The sequence below is a fragment of the Centroberyx affinis genome, unplaced genomic scaffold, assembly GCF_046629955.1.
Source record: "Centroberyx affinis isolate AG114_WGS23_722 - 3 ecotype Tasmania unplaced genomic scaffold, CSIRO-AGI_Caff_v1 ptg005200l_1, whole genome shotgun sequence".
Classification (NCBI taxonomy): Eukaryota; Metazoa; Chordata; class Actinopteri; order Beryciformes; family Berycidae; genus Centroberyx; species Centroberyx affinis.
Genome location: NW_027282587.1, coordinates 33,970 through 57,500, shown reverse-complemented (window position 1 = coordinate 57,500; position 23,531 = coordinate 33,970). Strand labels below are relative to the sequence as shown.

The following is a 23,531-nucleotide window of genomic DNA, read 5'->3' as shown; positions in this document are numbered from 1 at the left end:
CCGGTTTTCAACATTCACTATCAAATTGTCCCGGTTTTCACCACAATTAAAATAATAATAACAGTATTATACTTGTTTTCAGCGCTTACATGGACGTTTATCATGTTCTGTTCCGCTCATTATTACCTAACCCAGTCAAAAAACATAAACAATGCACCACGCGTCTGAATGTTTTGGAGACAAAACATCATTTTAGGTTTGCTGAGGCTCTGTCCATGGTGTTAAAGGTGCATCACTGTGTGCTCAGAGCTGAAATAATTGTCCCCCGTCCCCCAGTGTGCTCACCCTAACCTCTTGTCCTCCGTCTCACTCACTCTCAATAGTTTACATGAATAAATCACGTGTTCTTTCTCTCTTCTTTCTCCCCTGTTACTCATTCCCTCTCCCTCCATCTGTATCTGCCTGTCTCTCTTTCCACCTGTCTGTCTCTCTTACCTGTCTGTCTGTCTGTCTGTCTCTCTCTCTCCGCCTACAGACCGGAGAGTATGCGACAGACGAGGAAGAGGAGATGAGTCCGATGTTTCCGAACTCCATCGAGGTTTTCGACCTGGCGGAGAACCAGGACATGTTGTCTCCGGTGGAGCTGGACCCCGAGAAACTGGCCCACAAGTTCAAGGAGGTGCGAGCGTGTGTGTGTGTGTGTGTGTGTGTGTGTGTGTGTGTGTGTGTGTGTGCGTGCGTGCTATAGTCGTTAGTTTAACAGGAATAACATAAATTGTATTTAGTTAGAATCTAGTAAGTTGGTTTTCTAACATTTTAAGTTAGAAGTCGACCACACTGGTGTCTGGGATTTCTCTCTCTCTCTCTCTCTCTCTCTCTCTCTCTCTCTCTCTCTCTCTCTCTCTCTCTCTTTCTATTTGTCTCACTCTCTGCCTGTCTCTCCCTCTCTCTTTGTCTCTATTTCTCTATATATATCTGTCTGTCTCTCTCTCTCTCTTCTCTATGTCTCTTTCTCAAATTCAAACTTCATATTCAAATGTACTTATTTGCCAAAGCAAATTATACAAATACAAATCATATGATAATGACAGCACTAACAGTAAAAAATAAATAAGAAACTTCCATCATTCCACTGCCAAGTAATCATTAAAACAATTTATCTGATGACAATGGTGTTTTAAGTTTCTCTCTCTCTCTCCCTCTCTCTCTCTCTCTCTCTCTCTCTCTCTCTCTCTCTCTCTCTCTCTCTCTCTCTCTCTCTCTCTCTCTCTCTCTCTCTCTCTCTCTCTGTCTGTCTGCAGCTCCAGATTAAACATGCAGTAACCCAGGCAGAGATTCAGCTGCTAAAGAGGAAGGTGAGACCAACTTGCTTAAGACCAAGACCAAGTTAAGAACCGTATTGAAAACATATGTATAGCTCTGTTTAATTAGTCGCTATGGTAACTGTTGCAGTAACCAGGGCGATAGTTGGTGATCTGTCTTCTTTTCTTTTGTTTTTATTCTCATGTTCACTGCATTGGGAAAGGTTTTTCAGACACTACATACAGTCTGTTGGGAACCATTGCATAAAAGCCATAATCCCCTAGAGGGCGCACTCTAATGGGATTATGGACATGGATATGTTACCATGGTAACCATAATCACAGCAAAGCTCGCCCTCTAGAGGATTATTGAAATACAAATACAACCACCAATATGAACAAAAATACATTTTCAGAAAAACATTGCACCTTTTTTTAATTCAAGTTTCATCAGTTTGACTTTTTACTAAGACAAATACAATAAAAACAGTTTTAATCATAAAAGTGGCACATTTTACTGCACCCCTGGTTATAATATACAAGACAATGTATGCCAGCATGTCATCGTGCTGTGTTGACTTTATTCCACCGATCCCTCTCCCAGCTGGCTCATGCAGAGCAGGATAAGTTGCGTTGGCGGATGGAGCGCGCTCAGTTGGAGCAAAACATCCGAGAAAACAAAGAGAGGATGGAGAAACTGGAGGGCTACTGGATGGAGGCTCAGTCCCTGTGTCAGGTGATTCATTACAGAATAATAATATAATACCATGTTTATAATCCCAGTCCCTGTGTTAGGTAAGTTATTATACATAGAATAACTATATATGTATAGATGTTGAGTGATAGGAGCTCCCAGAGGTGGAGACTTGAGTCACATGACTTGGACTCCAGTCAGACTCAAGTCACAATTTTAATAGCTTGAGTCTTGACTTGATGCATGAAGAGAAGACTTGAGACTCGACTTGACTTGGGTTCTGGTGACTCGGGACTTGACTCTGACTTGAAAAGGTTTCTAAAGTCTTGACTTGAGATCTTGTGTTTGTGTAAATGACTTAGATTGAAAGTGATGAGATTTGTTCCAGCAGACGACTGAATTTAAATCCTGTTTTCTGAATTTGTATGGAATGATTGAATTTATTGAAGTTGAAACTGATTATAGAAATCAAACTCATGATGCTCTTACCGAGTTTTTATCCTATTAAAACCATATTGCATTGAAAAGTCCTAGATATTTAGTTTTCTTTAAGATATTAAATTGATACTGGACTCTTGATTTGTTCTGACTTGACTTGCTGTTCTACATTTAGACTTGAGACTTGGACTTGACTTGGTGATCTACATTCAGACCTGAGACTGACTTGGGACTCGATGATGACTTGGTCACTCCTCTGGTAGCTCCACGCTAACAGTTTATCATGCACTATTTTGAGTGATAGTAGCCATTAGCATTATCTCAAATGTGAGAAAATGAGAACTTGTAGCAGCTCTAAAGCTAAACAGTCAGTCATTTTAAGTGATATATGCGGTTAAGTCAGGCAGTTTCAGGGAGGAGATTTGGTAAAATTTACAGGAAATATGATACAAAAATAACACGCTGTCTCCAAGTGAAGGTGGTGCTGATCTGACTGCACAGCTACAAATCACTGCACAGCGGATCAATACATGGTTGCTGACTTGAAATAGTTCCAAAAATAAACGTGGCTATATCAGCTGTGCTGAATTGATCATATACATTTTTCAAATTAATTAATCTAGAGTCCAAGAACTTTTGGCCTCCTTTCACTCAACATAGTGTCTGCTAAAGTGTGTGTGTGTTAACTGACACAGTGTGTGTGTTAACTGACAGAGTGTGTGTGTGTGTGTGTGTGTGTGTGTGTGTGTGTGTTTTGCAGGCGGTGGACGAGCACCTGAAGGAGACCCAAGCTCAGTACCAAACCCTGGAGAGGAAATACAGCAAAGCCAAGAGACTGATTAAAGAATATCAACAGAAGTAAGGAGGGAGGGAGGGAGGGAGGAACAGAAGGATGGAAAGAAGGAAAGGATGAGAGGAGAAAGAGAGAGAGAAAGGGAAGGGATTGAACGGAGTAAACTAAACCAAGCTATTAATGTGTGTGTGTGTGTGTGTGTGTGTGTGTGTGTGTGTGTTACAGAGAGATCGAGTATCTGAAGAAGGAGACGGCTCAGCGTCGAGCCCAGGAAGAGAGCGAGGCGACACACAAAGAAGAGACGGACAACCTGCAGGAAAAGGTAGAGATGGCGGGAGGGAGGGGAGGGAAAGAGGGATTGTGTGTGTGTGTGTGTGTGTGTGTCTGTGTGTGTGTGTGTGTGTGTGTGTGTGTGTGTGAGACTGACTGGTTGACTGAATAGCTGAACAAGTGTGTTAGCGCTTTATGTGTTGGGGCAGTATGTACAGTATATTAAGTTCATCTAGCGTCCCTTTGGGCCATTTCTTTACCGTAATAATAATAATAGCCGATGCATCTTGAAATGTATCACACGACCGAACGAGCAAAATAACAAACTAATGAACATCGCGCAAACGAACAAATTAACAAACAAACCCACGCGGCTCTTATTGAGCGCTCGGCCCAAGCACCCAACAACCGACTGAACTGTGGTGTTCAGTTCCCAAAACGGCCACAAGATGTCACTGGTTTCCAATAGTCTGGGCTCCACTTCACTCCAGGTTCAAACCAAGGCACTCTTCTGGCAAAAAGTTTAAAAGCCTTTATTCAGATGGCTATTTCATGGTGAAATTCTTAAAAACATAGACAAAGCTTGTGCATGTTAAAACAGAACTGGGTTACAGCCCAGGCGTGGCGGCACAAACGGCCTTCTTCAGGGTGTGGCCCTCAGCACACAGTTTCCCCTTTTGTAGATACAAGATAATTGCAAACACCTGAGCAGGAAGCCAATAAACTCACAGGTGACAGATGCACAGTATGACCACTAGATGGCTCTACAACATGTATAGAAGGAAGAAGAAAAAAAATAAGAAAAAATATTGAGAACAAAATAAGAAAAAATGGATGTACAGACAAGACAGAAAACAATAACAAAATATACATTCCTTTATATTAGCACAATGGTTGCAAAAGCCACATTTGTAAGTACCCTTCAATGGTCAATGAAGCCAAGTTTTTTTTTATTATTGACAGGGAGATGGCTTGGCACTAACCTGTCCCGTAATGTAGGGGCCCTCTTGAAACTGATCATAGGAGGGGCAGCAAAAACTTCCCTAAGAATAGGGTCACTTTTAATGAGTTTGAGTGTATTATCCTTTTTATGGGATTTGCTAGAGAACTGTATCCTGTGACAAAGTAAACCTGCTCTTGTCCTGAGGATTTTCTTTTCTTTTTCTTAAAGAGTTCAGATCTAGAGGTAGACTGGGCTTTTTTTTGTGAGCATCCTGGACAGTTTTTGTTTTATAGCCTCTCTGTGCGAATCGGTCTGACAAGATTATAGCCTGATTTTCAAACTCTTGGTCTGTGTCACAAATACGTCGAAGGTGTCGGAGGTATGTTGTCCTTAAGCCGATTCCTAGTTATGTAACTGTTTTACTCTCAGCTTGTTTCAGATCGCCAGGTTCAGCTGTTCAGCCAACTCCCATTGGCATTGCACTTAGTGGCACAGCACCTTCTTATATTTCTTGCTCCCTAACTTTCTGTCAGCCACCCAGACCTCATAATGATAGACCTGGACTTCGACTTAAATGTGACCTTAAGTCAAACTTGCTATAGACACTTATATTTATCCGTTCATACTACTTCTTGATTGTTGTAGATCTCTAATGTTTCTGTCTCTAAAGACTCTCTCTCTCTTCTTCAGGCTCTTTCCAAAAAACAGAGATTTGCCATCTTTTATGAAATAGTATTTAAACTTCCCACTCTGACAGTCAGGCCGACTTGTTGCCATAACAACAAAGTTCTTAACTCAAGATTAGCTGGGGGGGGAAGGTGGCTAACTTTCCTACCTCAAAATAAGTCAGTCTTAATATTTAAGTAACAGACAGTCTTAATTTAGAATAGACTAGGGTTTCAGATCATTTATTTATTATTACTACTTATTATTATTACTATTGATATTATTTTTATTACTACTTATTTGCACTGTTTTATCCTTCTTTCATTGTAAATTGTTTTATTATTTTTATTGTTTTTACTAAAATGTTTATGCCTTTTCTTTTTTTTTAGTTCTAAATTGTAAAGCACTCGGAGTTGCATTTTATGTATGAAAGGAGCTATACAAATAAAGTTTATTATTAGTATTATTATTATTGAATTGTACTGAAAAGGGGGTGTGGCAAATTAGCATCCGAGCTACGTAAACTGGTCATGTGACCTGACCCAGCTGGCCTGCGAGTTCTGGATCTGGAACTGATTCAGACTTTTTGCCTGTGGTCACAGCACTCCCCAAAGGACAGAGAAAGACATTTTTTTTACAATTGGAAATATAATTGTTACCTTCCTCTGTGTTGCTGTTTCCCCAGATTACAGACCTGGAGACCAAAGTGGACGCCCTGAAGACCGCCGAACCCTCCTAGACCTCCACCACCTCCCGCTGCCCGTCCCGGACTGGATGGGGAGGAGCTTTGCCTTCATACAGACTGGGGCCATCTTTTATTCCAATCAATCATTTTACCCCACGGACGGGTAGAAACAACAGGAAGGCTGAATAAAAAGGATGAGAAACGTAGAGAGAGAGGAAGAGGAGGAAGAGGGTCCAAAATGGACAAAGAGGAAGAAACACAAAACACAAACTCTCATCTCACACCTGCCACTTGGCTTAGAGCTCCGTCAGTCATCGACCAATCCCAGAATGCACCTTCTTCAATACCCAGAATCCTTCTTGTGTGTCTTCCTGGCAACTGGCTTGGCGACCAGCATGGCGACCGAGCTGGTTTCACATTCAACAACTCGTGCTGTATTTATGGATGATGTATTTTCTCTTCTCCTCTCCTCAGTAACAATATCTTACCGGGAATATTATCGAGACGGATTTATTTTACAAAAAAAAAGCGCTTTTAACAGACAGGCTCGTCACAAAGTGCTTTACAGAGCAACAGAGAGCATGAATACAGAAAAGAAAGAGAGAACAAACGAAAGAACAAATGTGACTTGAGGAATATTGTCCTCATCATGCTTTTGGACTTGTTTACAGAGGTGACTGGTGAAAAAGTCTTAAACTGTTTTTGTGTTTTGTTTTTTTTTTGGTCTGTTTTTTGGAACTGGAACTGGACCGGACTGGATTCTTTTCAGGAGAACGGAAATGTTTTTCTATCTGTAAAAGGATCATCTCAGATAGGCTTGATTCTGATCATTCTCGTCAAAAACTGTAAGGGGAAAAGGAGACTCAACAGAAATTATGAAAACAAAATGGCTGACCAACCTTGGTAGTGACGCAGCAGCAACAACAACAACAACAACAACAACAACAACACTTACAAAAGGAAATGGCCACCCAGCCTCTGGTAGTAACGCAGCAAAACTTATGGAACAAAATGGCCGACCACTTTCTGGTAGTGACACAAAACTGTGAAACAAAATGAACACCCCGACCTTTTCTTTCTCTCTTTCTAAAGTCTCCTTGCGTGACGGAAAGACTCAGGCAGAAGTGCGTTTTTCGGGTTTGTACAGTGGTGAACGGAAACTGAATGTTTTGTCGGTCTGTTTTGTTTGTATATATTCTTTACGTGTATTTAAAAGTGTTTAAAATGGCTTCAGCAATGCGGTGGGGTGGGGGTTTACTGCGGGTCGGGCGGTGAAATGAATGATAGACAGTGTTTTATGGTGGGTGGGGGGTTCAGTATGGGGTAGTCCAGATTCAGTCTGTTTCATCTCTCTTTTCTATCTAGCTCAATGGCAAACAGGGTGTGAATAATCCAATATGTGCTTATACGGCTTTGACTATATGGTGTATATCTGTTGGTGTTTACTGTCAGTGTGTTTACATGCACACCAGCTTCCTGACATCGTTCAGGATACTCATGTATTACATTTTTTAATTGGTGCAAGGAAACAAAGTATTCTGTTTACAATAACCTAATATCCGGGGTTATGTGAAGCCTGAATATACCAGTATTATCCTGGAGACTGAGACTTGTATACGCTATACTTGTGTACCCGGTTGGTTTTTGGTTAGCAGAAGCTCAGGTTCCATGGTAACACTGAGAATATTCAGTCGTTCTTGTATCCAGAGCAACAAGTCCTCCAACCCATACGACCACATAGGTCGTTTGTTCCCATACGGCCCACAGGAGCGTTTCCAACGTGATCTCACAAAAATACGTGAAATGAACACGACCTCGACGAATCTGAAAACGTTCCTCCGCCACAAATTGAATTACGTCCCAAAGGTTGGTTAATGGATAAATTTAGGCAAGTGAAACAAGTTTAGTTAAGGTTAGGGTAAGGTTTAGGCAAATAAAACAACTTGGGTTATGGTTATGGTTATGGTTAGGCAACTAAAACAACTTGGTTAAGGTTAGGAAAATGGTTTGGTCATGGTTAAATTTAAAAAAATTAAAATGTGACTTACGGTTGTTTGTCCTTTGGAAACACTGGGAATCAAACCCTGGTCGCCGACATCGAAGGCAGACGTATTCGCCCATCCACCATCCAGACCACAACACCCTGACTTTCCACCGTGCTACTTCAATGTTGAGAGAGAAACTTGACGTGAAGTCACGTGACGTGGACGCAGACCAACGCAGCACATTGTTGTTATTTACACGACCGCTAGAGGTCGCTTAACTTTAAACATAACTACAGGTCGTAATAAGCTGCTTGTACAAACGACCTATGGGGTCGTTTTTTGGGGGAGGACAGTCTCATCCAGAGACAACTGTGATGTGTGTAAAAGCTTATCTAGAGGCGCAGATTGGAGTTTTTGTTCTACAAACATTTCTCGGAGACGGAGCCGCTCTGGAGGCAGAGATAATCTGATTGGTTGAGTTAAACCTCAGTGGGCGGAGCCAAACAACCACAGCTAAGCAACATTAGACTGAAGCCCAGTGAAAAAGACACGAGGTAGGAGAGGAGGAAGGAAGGAATATTATGAAGCCTAGCGCTCTGCTGCTAACTGAAAAAATACAATCTAGTCATCTAAGTTAGCTAGTTAGCCTAGCCGACCAAGTCCAAACTAGCCATACTAGCCTAGGTAAGCTAGTTAGCTAGCTGCTGACCATCAACATCATGAATCATGAATGAATGGAAAAAGAAGTCATTGCCATTTTATTTTTTTATTTATATTTTGACCAGAGTTCCTTCTTTGCCATTCAAGTTTGCCAGTTAGCTAACTTGCGCTCTTTGGCTCCGCCCACTGAGGTTTAACTCAACCAATGAGATTATCTCTGCCTCTGAGAAATGTTTGTTTAACTACAAAACACTAAAACTACAATCTGCTCCTGGGTAAGACCTTAACCTGGATATGAGCTACAGTATTACCGGGAATACCGTGTGCATGTAAACACACTCTGTGCATCTCCTGGGTTAGGAGAACAGTAGAGGGTCCGTGGCAGTATTATTACGTTAGAAAATGTACTTAAGTCGGTGATACGTGACCGACATGGCCAAAATAAGGTTTAAATACTAAAGTATGTCTGTGGTCATCAAACTTCAGATAATTTTCAGGAACATAAGGATCACTTCAGGTGCGTAAGGTCCAACCAACATACAACCTATCAGCAGAGGGAAGGAACCTGCACACTGTGGAAGAGGCAGAGTCCACACATACTGCAACAAGCAGAAACATATTTGTCCAGGGAAGGTTGACTGAGCCGGATCCTCTTTTTTTTCAGCCTCAGCCTGCTTCACATTCATGCAGTTTAACACATTCACGCTGGGAGCTGACCAGTACAACCACTTCTTCTACTGGTGACCACTTGGCAACAATGAAATTATGAGGTGGAAGAAGATTGCTGCAACGAGAAGTTTCTTTGTGCCGTCATTGGTTTCTTTTTATTTTCGACAGAGTGAAGGTTTCGTCCTTTGTGTCAGATACGTTGCTCAAAATCGGTTGGAAAACAGGTTTTGAAATCCTCGGCGGAAAGAAAGCTGAAAGTTACGAGAACTCTGCAGACACTTGAAGCAGCCACAGAAATGGCATAACTTGTAAAAAAAAAAAAAAAAAAAAAAAAAAAAAAGTGCTATTTGGGTTTTTCTTTTTCCAAATCTTGAACATACTCTACCAGGGATGGGAATTTCAGTTGCTAAGTAGTTTTCAGACTGGTGCAGAATAGTCCTGACTCATCGGTGGAAAAGTTACGGAGAAAGCAGCCAAATCAGCACCGTCCAGACCAGAGGCCAAAAACCCCCCAAAGTTTGCTCCATGAATTCCTCGCAAAAACTCAAATAAAACAAAAAGTTCTCCTGCTGCTGCTGTGGGAACTTTTAACTAACCATGAACTACATCTAGGGAACTTTCTTCATGTTTGGTGTTCAAACCCACTGTGACGGCAAGCGTATGAATCCCTACCAGCCGCAGACCCTCACCTCCGACCTCTGACCTCTGACATCCCCGCGGAGGGGGGGCAAGAGAAATGCCCCATAGGGAGGAACAAAGTGTCACATTGTATTATTTTGTATTCTTTTTAGATGTGGGTCACAAAATATTCTCTGTTGCTGATGGGAATCAAGTTGTTGGGGAGATTTTTAGTCACGAACAGGAAAATCTGATTTTTTTTTTTTTTTTGTTAAACCACCTGATCCAGGTCAGTTTTCTGTTTGTGAACCTGTGCTGCTGTTCTCTGGCTGTGGGATGAAATATACGGTATAGGTCTGTACTAGGAATTGAACCCCAGCAACGGCTGTTTGATTTGTATTGTATTGAGTTTTACAGCATTATTATATACAAATATGTAATTTAAGTCCTCTGTTTGACTCGGACCAAGGGGGAAAGTCTCCAAACGGACAGTGTAAGGTTGATGTTTTCATGTAAGGTGCGATCTAGCCGAACAAAACAGTAGTCTAGTGTTTTATGCGGTATGGTTATGCTGTAGGTTTGGATTATGCTTAGACAGCACTTATAAAGGAAAGAGAATCAGCCGTAAGCATTTCTGTTTCTGGTAACACTTTACAATAAGGGTCACTAAGTTAAGGGTTAGTTAATGCTTATTAAGCATTAACTAACCCTTAATCAGCAGTTAACTAATGTGTCTGGTAATCATTTACTAATGGTGTTCATGTTAACTAAGGTATTAATTTAAACATTATTTAAGTCATCTTTATAAACTATTAAATAATGTATAAATTAATACCTTAGTTAACATGAACACCATTAGTAAATTACACATTAGTTAACTGTTAATTAAGGGTTAGTTAATGCTTATTAAGCATTAACTAACCCTTAACTTAGTGACCCTTATTGTAAAGTGTTACCCTGTTTCTGAAGTATTTTTATTTTAAGAGTTTTTAACCCTATGTGAGACAAATCTAGATCTTTACATTGCTGGTTTAACATCAAATCAAATCGAATATCGGGTCACTTTGGGTTAAGAATTCCCTGCTTTACCTGTTAGATGCGGCTTTAGAGAAAGAGAGAGAGAGAGAGAAAGTGAGCGTTTTGCCTTGTTTCTCCCCTTAGTCACCATGCTGCTTTTGCCTTTATGAAGCCTTCAGATTTCTGCTAGCTATAACTGACTGACTGTCTACAGTTATCACCCATCATGTCTGTCCGTCGCTCATGTCTGCATCAACAAAGAGGGAACACCGAGGCGATTAGACGCCCGTTACCGAATGTCTGGAGAGAGTTTACCGGTGGTTACGGGAGACACGCCGCCATGTTGGAAGAGTGACAGATCGGCGTGTTTTAGCTTTTAGCGTTTGTCTCTATTGACTTAACTCTACGAACCCGTAATCCCTTAAAATGACCTTACATTTACATTAATTCACACCTTAATTCATGAAAAATCCCCTTAAAATGAGTTAAGGGAGTTATTAATGGAATCAAAACCTCCTTAAACTCCCCTTAATGTTTGGCTGCTTACTTTCTAATTGAATGTAAAATTCAGCGAGACAGAAACTTTCCATTAATAACTCATTAATAACCTGTAAACCTGCACAAAATGCATGAACAATCCCTTAACTTCTAGAGTCTCTGTCAATCAACCCATGGGTAAATCCCTTATAAACCCATGATACTAACCTTACTTTATTAAAGCTGTTATTTTTAATGGATAATTACTTATATTTAATGAGAAATTAAGGACATTTCAGGGAAAAACTTGAAGGGTTTTGGTTTCGTAGTGACAAGGTGGAAAATATGGACAATCAAAAAAAGAAGAAAAAATCTTAATTTTTGAGTTTTCTTCTTTTTTCCCTCCTTTTTTCCTTGTTTTGTCGTCACTCTTCAAGTTTTAAACCTTTGTTTATCCAGGAATAGTTGACTGAACTCACTTGCTTTTTTCCAGTGACTCCCCCTGTTTCACATTACACAGCCGGGGGGTTTAGTGCCTTGCTTAAGGGACGCCTCCATAGTAGTTGCTGAGGGAGAACAGAGTGACGCTCATGCACTTTGCACACTCATGTCTTAGGGGACTGGTGGTCCAGGGGGTCCATGGTCCAGGGATTTGAACCAGCAACCTTCTCGTCAGAAGCCCATTTCTTGAGCCACTGGGCAGCCGCCCGCCCCGCGGTGGCGTGTCCCGTCCCGTAACCACCGGTAACCGATCTTCAGGAGTTACATGACTAGAACCAATAGAACCAGTAGAACCAGTAGAACCAGTAGAACCGATGCCTGAGTGTTCTCAGTCCTCACACCTCAGTGACGTGTCACTCCATATCTGAGCGGGGCGGTTTGTAGGCCTACATGCCGTAGAATTTGTTGGATAAACATTCAGTTGAGTTCAGTCGAGGCACTCTGGTGCTTCTCAGTGAGTCGTGCGTCTAGTGTTCAAGTAGAGGCTCGTCTTCCTACTGTGAGATGATGCTACACAGGCAACGTTCTAGAAACTGGAAAAAAGTGGAAACTGGGAAAAAAATATATGTAGACGACACAGTGGGGTTTAAGAAACAAATGTATTGTGGCAAAATAGGATTGTTCATAACTTGTTTTTTTCTTTTTATTGCTTCAGTATGCTGCCCGTGTTTCATGGCCTTTAGGAGAAAAGCAGGCTCTTTTTTTATAGTATTAACCCCTGGCTTGACATTTACAAAAACAACGATGAGATGACGATGACAGAGAAAACGACAACATGTACTTTGGGTCATGTGAAGTGGACAGGAGGAGGGAGGGAGGGGGGGGGGGGGGTTTGAGGTGCGCTTGATTTGTCTGCCTGGGTGTAACGGAGGACCTTGGAGCAGCGGTGATGGAGCGGTGCCAAACAAAGCGAGCAGGACAAACCGACAGCATCGAGCACACCTTCGAGTGTTTTGAGTGTTTTCTGAAACAGTTTTCTCCTCTGCCTGGTTCTGCTCTTCAGTTGATAGCGTCACCATGTTTGTCTAAACCATTACCTGTCTGTCAGCGTTAATAAATAAACGGAAAATATGTCCAACGAGAAACCAGAGGGGAAGGTGCAGTTACTGTCCACCGTGTGTGTGTGTGTGTGTGTGTGTGTGTGTGTGTGTGTGTAATATACTGTATATGCATTTGTACTTTTAATTTTTTTTACATTAGTTCCCTGTCCCAATACTTTTAAAAATACCAACTTTAGCCAAATGTCCCAATTCTGTTTCCTGAAAAAGACCAACTGTCTCAATACTTGGTTTAACTTTAGCTAATACTTAGGCTTTAAAAAGACCAACTTTAGCTCATAGCTCATAAATTCACAGACTATTTGTGGTTGATTTTCCTCGATCTAACCTCAAAACAGATGGTAAACAGCCACAATATGGCAGTGTGAGCAGCACCCATTTCATTAGATTTCAGATCTCTGCTGTCCCGCATGCTCCTGTTGGGCTGTTGCGTGTTTGATGAGTGTATGTGCACATGTGTGTCTGTGTGTGTGTTTAGTTGCACTTGTTGTTTGCCTGTCTGGACACATATTCAGTGTGTGTGTGTGTGTGTGTGTGTGTGTGTGTGTGTGTGTTCCATGTTTGTCTAGACTCTGTACCCAGTAGCTGCAGCCTGAGCACACAGCCTGGTTGTTGCATCGTCAGCTACAGCGACTCGGCTGTGGTTTTTCATCCTGACTTCAGTTCCTGTCCTGCAGTCCGGCCGCCGCCATGGGAAACCGAGCCTGCAGCCCGTCTCCGAACACCATCGACTGTCTGTACGACGTCGCCAGGTAAGGAGGGAAGAGTCAGCGCAGCGAATATGTCGAGAAACTCATTCCAGAAGTCACGCCTCGGACAGAGCGATCGCTGGCGTGTGAATGAGACACATTATGGGTCAGAATTAAAATAGGGAGTCATCTTAAAGGTCCAGGACAATGAGAAATGCATTTTTCAATTTCATGATGTTATTTAACAAAAGGCCTGTTAGTGTAAAGTTTTCCCAAATTATTCTGTCAGCACTGTGGGAATTTGAAAAAACTCTCCCTCTGGATCACACAGTTCCAGTCTACTTCCTGGTGTAAATGATGTCACCAACAGCCAGGTTTTCTGATTGATCGATAGGTAATCAGGTGACAATAGCCAGCCAGCTACTTGCCAAACTAGCCAAAATCTCTGAGCCTCCATTGCTACTGGGTGCCGAAGCTCCAACACTGGATATTTTTTTCTCCAAAGATAGAAATACTGTCCTGCAGCGGGAGGTTCGGCTCTCAGTCCTGCGAGCTTTGCACCGTCTAACATTCAAACGCTGAAAAAAAAAAAATGATGCGCTTAGTGTTCGAAATCAACATCAAACTTTTCCTGACACAGATGAAGTCATCGCACTGGATCTTTATTAAGACCTTCGCTTGCAAATATAGTTCTGCTTTTAAGGACAGAATCATCTTTTGAAATATTGACTTGTGAATTTTAGGTAGCAGGGTATTTTTCATGTCTTTTGTGCAGGTTTACAGCTTATTAATGAGTTATTAAGGGAAAGTTCCTGTCTTGCTGAATTTTACATTCAATTAGAAAGTAAGCAGTCAAACATTAAAGGGAGTTTGAGGAGGTTTTGATGGAGTCTCCTCCATTAATAACTCCCTTAACTCAATTTAAGGGGATTTTGCATGAATTAAGGTGTGAGTTAATGTAAATGTAAGGTTATTTTAAGGAATTACTGGTTCATAGAGCAGGGTGATGTTATCTGTGACCCTCCAGCCACGCAGGCCTGGTCCCTGACGCCTCCCTGGACGCCTCGCTGGCCTCCCTGCTGTCCCTGAACTCGTCCTGGGCTCTGGAGCGGCAGTTCTCCGCCCTGCAGAGCCGGCTGACCCGGCAGCAGAGGGCCGCCTTCAGCCGAGACCTCCACACCGCCTTCGGAGGAAACGCCACGGTCAGAGGACGCATCACACCGGGGGGTTTAGGGTCCAGTACGGGCGGGACGAGGCCTTGAGACGGTCTTGGAATTCCTTCCTGGAATGTCGTGGAAGTTTGGGCGGTGCGGCCCAGACAGGGAAAGTCAGGGAATTTAAATAAATTCTCTGAGGGAAATCTGGGAATATCTGGGATTTTTACAGATTTTACATATTGCAGGTTTGTGGCATTTGATAGTAATCAGTCCAACTGCAGTGGAAACCTACAGAAGCGTAATGCATTCACTTGAGAAAAAAAAAAAATCGTTTGTTTTTCTGAATTAATCGTTAATCTTTAAATCATCGTTAATTCAGAAAAACAGAGCATTTTCTAAAAAAAAAAAAATTCTGCTCTGTTTTTCTGAATTAACAAGATAATTATCTCAGAAAAACAGAGCAGAATTATTTTTTTCCATGAAAACTTTTCTCAGAATTCTGAGGTAATTATCTCGTTAATCCAGAAAAACAGAGCATTTAAAAAAAAAAAAATCTGCTCTGTTTTTCTGAGGTAATTATCTCGTTATTTTTCTCAAGTGAATGCATTATGCTTCCGTAGAAACCAAACTGAAAAACTGCATTAACAAACAAGGAAGAGCAGAGAAGGATTCTCTCTTTAGGCTATTTTGTTGTCACTAGCTAGATAGCTAGATAGCTAGATAGATAGATAGATAGATAGATAGATAGATAGATAGATAGATAGATAGCACTTTTCTGAACAGAGTGACAAAGTGCTGTAAAATAAAAGGAACAAAATGAACACACCAGCATATCAGCTTTAATAAAGTCAAGACAGGCACTGCTAGCTGCTGTTTTTGTTAAAATGTTCTATGTCTGTGTATCTGTCCCTATTCAAATAAGCATTGAAATGAAATGAAAACAAACTAACAAACCATACTGGACTTGCCGGTGGTATTTCCTGTCTGTGTAGTTTTGGTCAGATCTGAAAACCTTAACCTCCCTGATGTGATGGTTTTGGTTTCTGCGTAAATCTCCATCTAACTGACCTTTATCCCACACAGAGAGAGAGAGTTCCTATCGTTTAGTATAGATTCAGATACAACAGAATTATGTTTAGTACTACCTGTCACTGCCTGTACGGCCCTAACAGGTGTACTGTATCTACTAACACCAGTGCTGCTGTTGTTGTTGCCATTAACCTGTTTCACCAGCAGGGGGAGCTCTTTACCCACTGTTCAACTAATCAGCAGGTAGAGGCACCTTTTGGTGGTGAAAAGTGAAAATGGAAGGTTCTTCTAAAACTTCACACCCCTCAACAACATTTGGTGTTGTGGTTGTCATTGTAAAATCATGGAGCTTCATGGTTTCTAGAAGGTCCGAGTCCTAGACCATATAATGGTGTAATATGTGATGGTTTAAGACAAGATGGGACGAGCTTCATTGAGTCCTCATTGAGGACAAACTGGGTCATTACAGCAGCAAAAAAAAAACAAAAAAACAGAAGTGCAGGTTGGAGAACTGACTGCAACAAGTCCAGGCCCCTTCTCTGAGGTTGTTGAAAGGCATTCTGGGAAATCACTGATGTAGAAGAAGACGAGGCAGGTTGAGGGAAAGTGAGTTCACCAAAAAAGTAAATTACACTTCATCACTAAATAACTCCTGAAATGTACTGAACATCACCGCCTGTAGAAAATGAAACTCAATTATGTCATATCTGCAAATTATGAAGTATGATTTTATAATAATAGATAATAATATAAATGTGTGTGTGTTAATGCTGCAGGTGAGTTATGGGGGGGTAGGTGTGGTTGCCCTGGCCCTCTCTGTGCTGTTCGAGGTGCTAGCCCACCACCAGACCACCGGGCCGGGCCAGAGAAGCCCCGAGGGCCCCCCCCCACCTCCAGACCCAATACCCAGGATGTTCGGGGCTGACCGGGGGTCAGAGGTCGGCTCCATCGCCAGCGAGTTCCTCAAACAGGTGGCTGGACTGTAGACTGTAGTATGGCATACTATGTTGCAGTAATAATGATAACTGTAAATATTCAGTCAAACCGAGTGTAACCGTCACGTCTCATGGCAGGTTCCCGGCGCGGCCAACGACCGGGACAAGATGGCGGCGCTGCTGCAGAGCTACGAGGGGAAGCTGCGGTTGGAGCTGATGGATTTGTATGACAGGATGGTGTTTCTGGAGAGAGGAGCGCTCAGCTCTGCTGGGGTCGGCTTCATCAATAATACACAGCAACTACACTATCAGAAATTATAATAATACTAATGATGCATATTACTGATATTACTACTCCTAATACTACTACTACTAACTAGAAGGGCACTTGGAGAGCGTAGACCTCCGCCAAGGTTCGTGCTATTATCGCTTGTTTGTGAGTCAGATCCGGATCCGCTCCAAAATTGAATGGGTTCTTCTTTGGCACATGCTACACCCTTCCACCAAGTTTCATGAAAATCGGGCAAGTAGTTTTTCCATAATCCTGCTGACAAACAAACAAACAAACGGCACCGAAACATAACCTCCGTGGCGGAGGTAACAACTACTACTGTTACTACTACTGCCACTGCTACCAGGCTGTTCACTGCATATTTTTTGACTTAACCTAGGGTTACTGGCCCTTTGGAATTGGCCCCACTGCCATTTCCAAAGAGATCTACCCGCGATTCTAACCCTGGGTTAGCTGGCCCTGCACTGGAGCAGGGTTACCCCCAATTTTTTCAGGGGTTATCCCCAGAAAATCGACTAAACCCACGGTTAATAAAGTGTGTGAAGGTTAAGAATGCACAGTGTGAAAAGCCCTTCTTATTGTGTTTTGTGTGCAGGTGAAGCAGTGGATGAACGGAGCTGCTCTCCACGTTCACATCTTCCTCCACTGGAAGCGTCTGACCGACCCGTCGGCAGGAGAAGTCTTCAGTCTGGACTACCTGCATGGTGTGGACCCTCTGGTGAAGACCTACACAGAGTACCTGCACAGGACGGTGGGTAGGCCTACTGTGCTCTTGTTTTACAGCAGCATTTCTGCTTTCTTAAAGATAGGGGAGAATAAATAATATTCAAATATTTTAATGACAGGGAAGCACATTCTGTCATGCCTGTACCAAACCAAAATGAACAAAAGCTACTGGAAAAACATACCGTACTGTGCCAGTATGGGTAGCTACAACATGGTACACTTCTGCAGTTAGCCCCTCCAGGATTCTGCATTTCTGCAATCGTGGAATTTATATCAGAAAATGGGCTCTTCTTAATTCCCAAGTGTTACTTCAACACATAAATGAGGACTTCAGATAGACCCAACAGTTATCAAATTAGCTAGCGATCTCTGGAACAACAAGCACAACAACTGCTTGAATTTAGCAGGGATGTTGGTTAGTTAGCAAGTTAGTAAACTACTAGCTAGCTACCTAGGCTAGACTCTTGTACCTGTCGATAATGGGCCAGAAAATGTGAACCTTTATCCCTCCAGATTCTTGGATCCATTCGCTTCTAATATGTTTTTCAGTTGGGTATCTGTGAAATGATAAATGCCTGTATGATGCATTTTGGTTCACAACAGCAGGACAGAGCTGGGCTGGACTTCTCTTCCCGCCTTGAGTGTTCAAAACGGCTGCCAATTGAACAAGGTTTTATGGGTCATCTGTGGATGAATGAACAACTCATGGAAAATCACTCCCACACAACATGAAGTTCCCAAAAATGACCACAAGATGTCAGGTTTTTGTTGTTTTTCCAGAGATGTGGTTGAACAGGGGTACAGATGGTAGTTCAGGCCCTTTTAAAGACACACTTGCACTGGTGGCTTACATGGCCGAGGTGTGTACCACCCTGTTCAAATCCAGCCTGGGGTCTTTGTTACATGTCCTACCCCCTACCTTTTGTATTTCTGACCGTGGAATCCTGGAGGGACTACACAGTATATGAAACATTTTGTACAGTATTTAAAACCTAAACAGCAGCCTGTGACCCCTCCCACTCTGCGTCTCCAGGTGAGAGAGACTCCGCCCTCTGGCCCCGGCCCCAGCGGGCTGCTGGTGGTGGAGCCGCTGAGGAACATGAGCCACGAGGTTCGCCACCGAGCCTGCGAGTCGCGGGCCATCCAGCGGGCTCTGGTGGAGCGCTTCCTGGTGGCCCAGGACCCGCAGAGAGGAAAGGACTTCTTCCAGAGCTGCCAGGACCGCCATGACGCTCTGATGGCACAGCGAGGAGACTTCCAGCTGAAGATGGGAAGAGTTTGAAAATGCCCAAAGATTGACTGGCCTTCACAAAAATATGATCATCCTTTATAAGACAGAGTATATTTAAAGCTGCACTAGGTAATTTTCACATGATGACTGCTGCAAAATGACAGCAAGAGATAGCTGCTTGAATTGTAATGACTTCAGTTCCAGGAAATCCTGTATATTTACCTTTTTATAAGGTGACATCAGTAAAGTGATGGTGTGGAGTGTGGAGAAGGTTTCCCTGGACAAATCTCAATTAGTGGGAAGGGGATGCTCTTGTTTGTTGTAGTCCCACTTCATGATTCAGACTGATAAGATGGCTGCAGGTTTATAAAAGAAAATCTGATCCAGCTTTAATCTCTCCCTTTCAAGTCACATAAATATATACCATCCAAGAGTGGAAACTAACTTTTTTCACCCGCTGGCTACAGTGGATGATGGAGAACAAAACTAATTTGGGAGCCAAATATGATAGAAAAGAACATTCAGACAGTGTTACAGCGTGTGGCTGCTACCTGGTGCTCATTTCCCATCTTAGCAAAGGTAACACTGATTAAACTCTTTGGCATTATACTGAACTTGATAAGAACATGACATGAATCACCACAACTTTACTCAGTGTCATCCAAAGTCTCATTAAAGATTGTATACAAGAAATAATCTGCTTTAATTTTGATTTGATTGATCAATCTCCATCAGAACCAACTTTATTCTTGCGACACTAGACATCTCCTGATACTGACCCATAATTCTGGACTGTCCTGTGGTTCAGTGGACTGAGGCTCCTGCACTGTAAAAGCAGCGTCTCGGATTCAAAATCAGCCTGGAACCTTTATTGCTAGTTGCTTGTTGCCATTTTCCCTAGAAATGTTAGGAGGCATTTCTGAAAATCTGCTTTTAAAAACTTGTTTTTAACCCTAACCCTAACCTTTTCTAATGAGTTTTGTACAGTGCTGTGTACAAACACTTGGAAGGGAAAATTCAATTACAAGTATAAAATTAAATGCAATATGAAAATGACAACTTTGAAAAATCAAATGGGACCAAAGTAGTTTTTGTTTAGAAGACAGTTTCCATTTTCATTTGCCAGAAACTGTTTGAATACAAGATAAGAAAGCAGCCAGTCAGTATTCATATTTCATTATTATGTCATTTGGTTTATACAAAATACAAAATCTAGTGTTTGTATTCAGCAGTTGAAGTTTTCACTTTGATCCACAAGTTGCACTGTTGTGACAATAAGAGTCAATGCTCAGCTCTTTGTGCCCTGAAGATTTCCAGGTGAATCTTCTCCAGGCTGCTGGATTAGTTTACTCTTCTCAGAGTAAGCTGCTGAAGAGAGGTGGGGCATGTGTGCCAGGGTTGAACAGCTACTGATAATGGAAATACTGCAGTATAAATGGCTTTCAGACTGGCTATAAGGCCCCTTTAGCTTATAACTACTTAGTTGATCTATGGTATTGATTTCCCATAGGCCAACTAGGATGAAACAGCAGCCAGATTTATGTTAAAATCATAAATCTAACTTGACATGATGGCATGGAGAGGCGTCACTACTAATCTGTAGTTATTATTAAACAAGGTTGGGGTTATTTCTTTTTCCCTTATGTTAACGCAGCAATGTGACACAGCATCAAACACCAGACTTTGCTTTTCCTGGTTTCTACTGAATGAAAATCTTTCATTCAGGTTTGAGTCAGCTGGCAGGAACAACATCCAATCAGTGTTTTGTACGTCAGGGTTCAGGTGTTCTGACAGGAAGACAGACAGCGTGCCAAGAATGAGAGAAACTAAGGTGAGTTCAGTTGTTAACAACACAAAAGGTTTTTATACAGCCAACAGTCACTAAAGAAAACATAAGAAACTTTGAGGAATACCATAGTGTAGCGTTCTGGCCAGGAATTACATTTGGCTTGGTTTAAGAACACAGTTCAATGTAGTGGGCAGAGCCGGGCGGCCCTATACGCTCACTACGCAAGTTGCGTAGGTCCCCGCAAATTACGCAAGGGCCCCGCCTCCCCCTCGTGTCAAAGCTTGTTTACAACTTCGATGAGAGGATGAAGCGGAACTATCCTTCTGGTCGCGAAAATAGGAAAAAAAAAAACACCATCAGAGTTTGATGTCGGCAAATAACAGCAACGTTAAGTTGATGTGCTGCTTTCAGTGCATCTCTCTCTAGTCTGTCTGTGTCTTGCTTGCTTGCTTTTCTGTGACTTTGTGCCTGACAAAAGTGAAAGTGAAATACAAATATTTATTCCGTTTGATAAACGCCAACGGGCAACGGTGTTTATGGACTGCTGCTCAGAAAAGATAACCGCATCGCGCATGAACATGCGTTCATATGCACGTGCACAAAATGAAACTCGCGCTTTCCAGCAGCAGCCTCTGTGGGGACCAGTCCAGTCCAGTCCAGTCCAGTCCAGTCCAGACAGTATAAGGGCGTGATGGCACTCCTCATAGGCGCACATGGTTACAACTCTGGACTAATGCAAGATGGAAAGCAATGGATTGACATTGACTATTGATTAAATATTGAATTTAAAATGTTGATTAGCTGGGCATACTGGGCAATATGGATGCACATTTCTCAGTAAATAATAACCATCAAGTATTCAGCCAAGCCATAGTATAAATAGTATTTTATATTTGAAAATGTATAAAAGGAAATCTGGGGGAGCCAGTTTGAATGGGCCTGATGCAGCTGATAAAATGAATAATAGTAGGCTATTGTTATCTATAATTTACAGGTGCTATACTTAATTGTTGGATTGTAGTGAGAGCACTGGGGTTGTCAGGTGTGACTGTGTGGCAATGGCAAATGGTTTACATGGCTCACGGGTCAGGTAGGAGGGCCCCTTAGCAGAATTTTGCTTAGGGCCCCAGGGATGTTAGGACCGGCTCTGGTAGTGGGCAATTTGGGTGGAGTGGAGTATCCAGTGGCATGCTGGGTAATGGTTGTAAACGAGATTAAAATTGGGGTAGAACTTCACTGTTTTGGTTTGGTTAGATGTTGTAATTTTCAGTTGATTACATGATTTCAAGTCATATCTAGCCAAATAGGCAGCAAACGTTGAGTTACATGGGGTTAGTAAATAAAACCATATTTGTGTTGGTTATGTGTTTCCATGACTCGGCCAGGAGGAGCATGGTCAGTCCACATCCTGAGAGGAAAGGACTTCTTCCCGAGCTGCCAGGTCTGCCATGATGCTCTGATGGCACAGTGAGGAGATTTCCAGCTGAAGATAGGAAGAGTTTGAAAAAGCCCAAAGACTGGCTAGCCTTTATAAGACAGAGTATATTTAACACTGCACTAGGTAATTTTCACATGATGACTGCTGCAAAATGACAGCAAGAGATAGCTGCTTGAATTGTAATGACTTCAGTTCCCAGAAATCCTGTATATTTACCTTTTTATAAGGTGACATCAGTAAAGTGATGGTGTGGAGTGTGGAGAAGGTTTCCCTGGACAAATCTCAATTAATGGAAAGGGGATACTTTGTTGTAGTCCCACTTCATGATTCAGACTGATAAAATGGCTGCAGGTTTATAAAAGAAAATCTGGTGCAGCTTTAATCTCTCCCTTTCAAGTCACATAAATATATACCATCCAAGAGTGGAAACTAACTTTTTTCACCTGCTGGCTATAGTGGATGATGGAGAACAAAACTCATTTGGGAGCCAAATATGATAGAAAAGAACATTCAGACAGTGTTACAGCGTGTGGCTGCTACCTGGTGCTCATTTCCCATCTTAGCAAAGGTAACACTGATTAAACTCTTTGGCATTATACTGAACTTGATAAGAACATGAAATGAATCACCACAACTTTACTCAGTGTCATCCAAAGTCTCATTAAAGATTGTATACAAGAAATAATCTGTAATGTAATAATCTGCTTTATTTTTGATTTGATTGATCAAGCTCCATCAGAACCAACTTTATTCTTGCAACACTAGACATCTCCTGATACTGACCCATAATTCTGGACTGTCCTGTGGTTCAGTGGACTGAGGCTCCTGCACTGTAAAAGCAGCGTCTCGGATTCAAAATCAGCCTGGAACCTTTATTGCTAGTTGCTTGTTGCCATTTTCCCTAGAAATGTTAGGAGGCATTTCTGAAAATCTGCTTTTAAAAACTTGTTTTTAACCCTAACCCTAACCTTTTCTAATGAGTTTTGTACAGTGCTGTGTACAAACACTTGGAAGGGAAAATTCAATTACAAGTATAAAATTAAATGCAATATGAAAATGACAACTTTGAAAAATCAAATGGGACCAAAGTAGTTTTTGTTTAGAAGACAGTTTCCATTTTCATTTGCCAGAAACTGTTTGAATACAAGATAAGAAAGCAGCCAGTCAGTATTCATATTTCATTATTATGTCATTTGGTTTATACAAAATACAAAATCTAGTGTTTGTATTCAGCAGTTGAAGTTTTCACTTTGATCCATAAGTTGCACTGTTGTGACAATAAGAGTCACTGCTCAGCTCTTTGTGCCCGGAAGATTTCCAGGTGAATCTTCTCCAGGCTGCTGGATTAGTTTACTCTTCTCAGAGTAAGCTGCTGAAGAGAGGTGGGGCATGTGTGCCAGGGTTGAACAGCTACTGATAATGGAAATACTGCAGTATAAATGGCTTTCAGACTGGCTATAAGGCCCCTTTAGCTTATAACTACTTAGTTGATCTATGGTATTGATTTCCCATAGGCCAACTAGGATGAAA

General features: G+C 41.9%; 1 protein-coding gene across 1 annotated transcript in view; it reads left to right on the top strand.

Annotated features, from left to right (window-relative positions):
* The window catches only part of LOC139666950 (neurabin-2-like), a gene marked incomplete at its 5' end in the record, with an annotated part of 16,715 nt that extends 9,715 nt beyond the window's left edge, over positions 1-7,000 (top strand). The window contains 6 exons of the mRNA XM_071546304.1: positions 476-619; positions 1,242-1,295; positions 1,846-1,977; positions 3,134-3,231; positions 3,392-3,488; positions 5,731-7,000. Of these exons, the coding sequence (XP_071402405.1) occupies positions 476-619; positions 1,242-1,295; positions 1,846-1,977; positions 3,134-3,231; positions 3,392-3,488; positions 5,731-5,784 (579 nt within the window). The remainder of the gene's footprint in view (positions 1-475; positions 620-1,241; positions 1,296-1,845; positions 1,978-3,133; positions 3,232-3,391; positions 3,489-5,730) is intronic.
* Between the last annotated feature and the right edge of the window lie 16,531 nt (positions 7,001-23,531).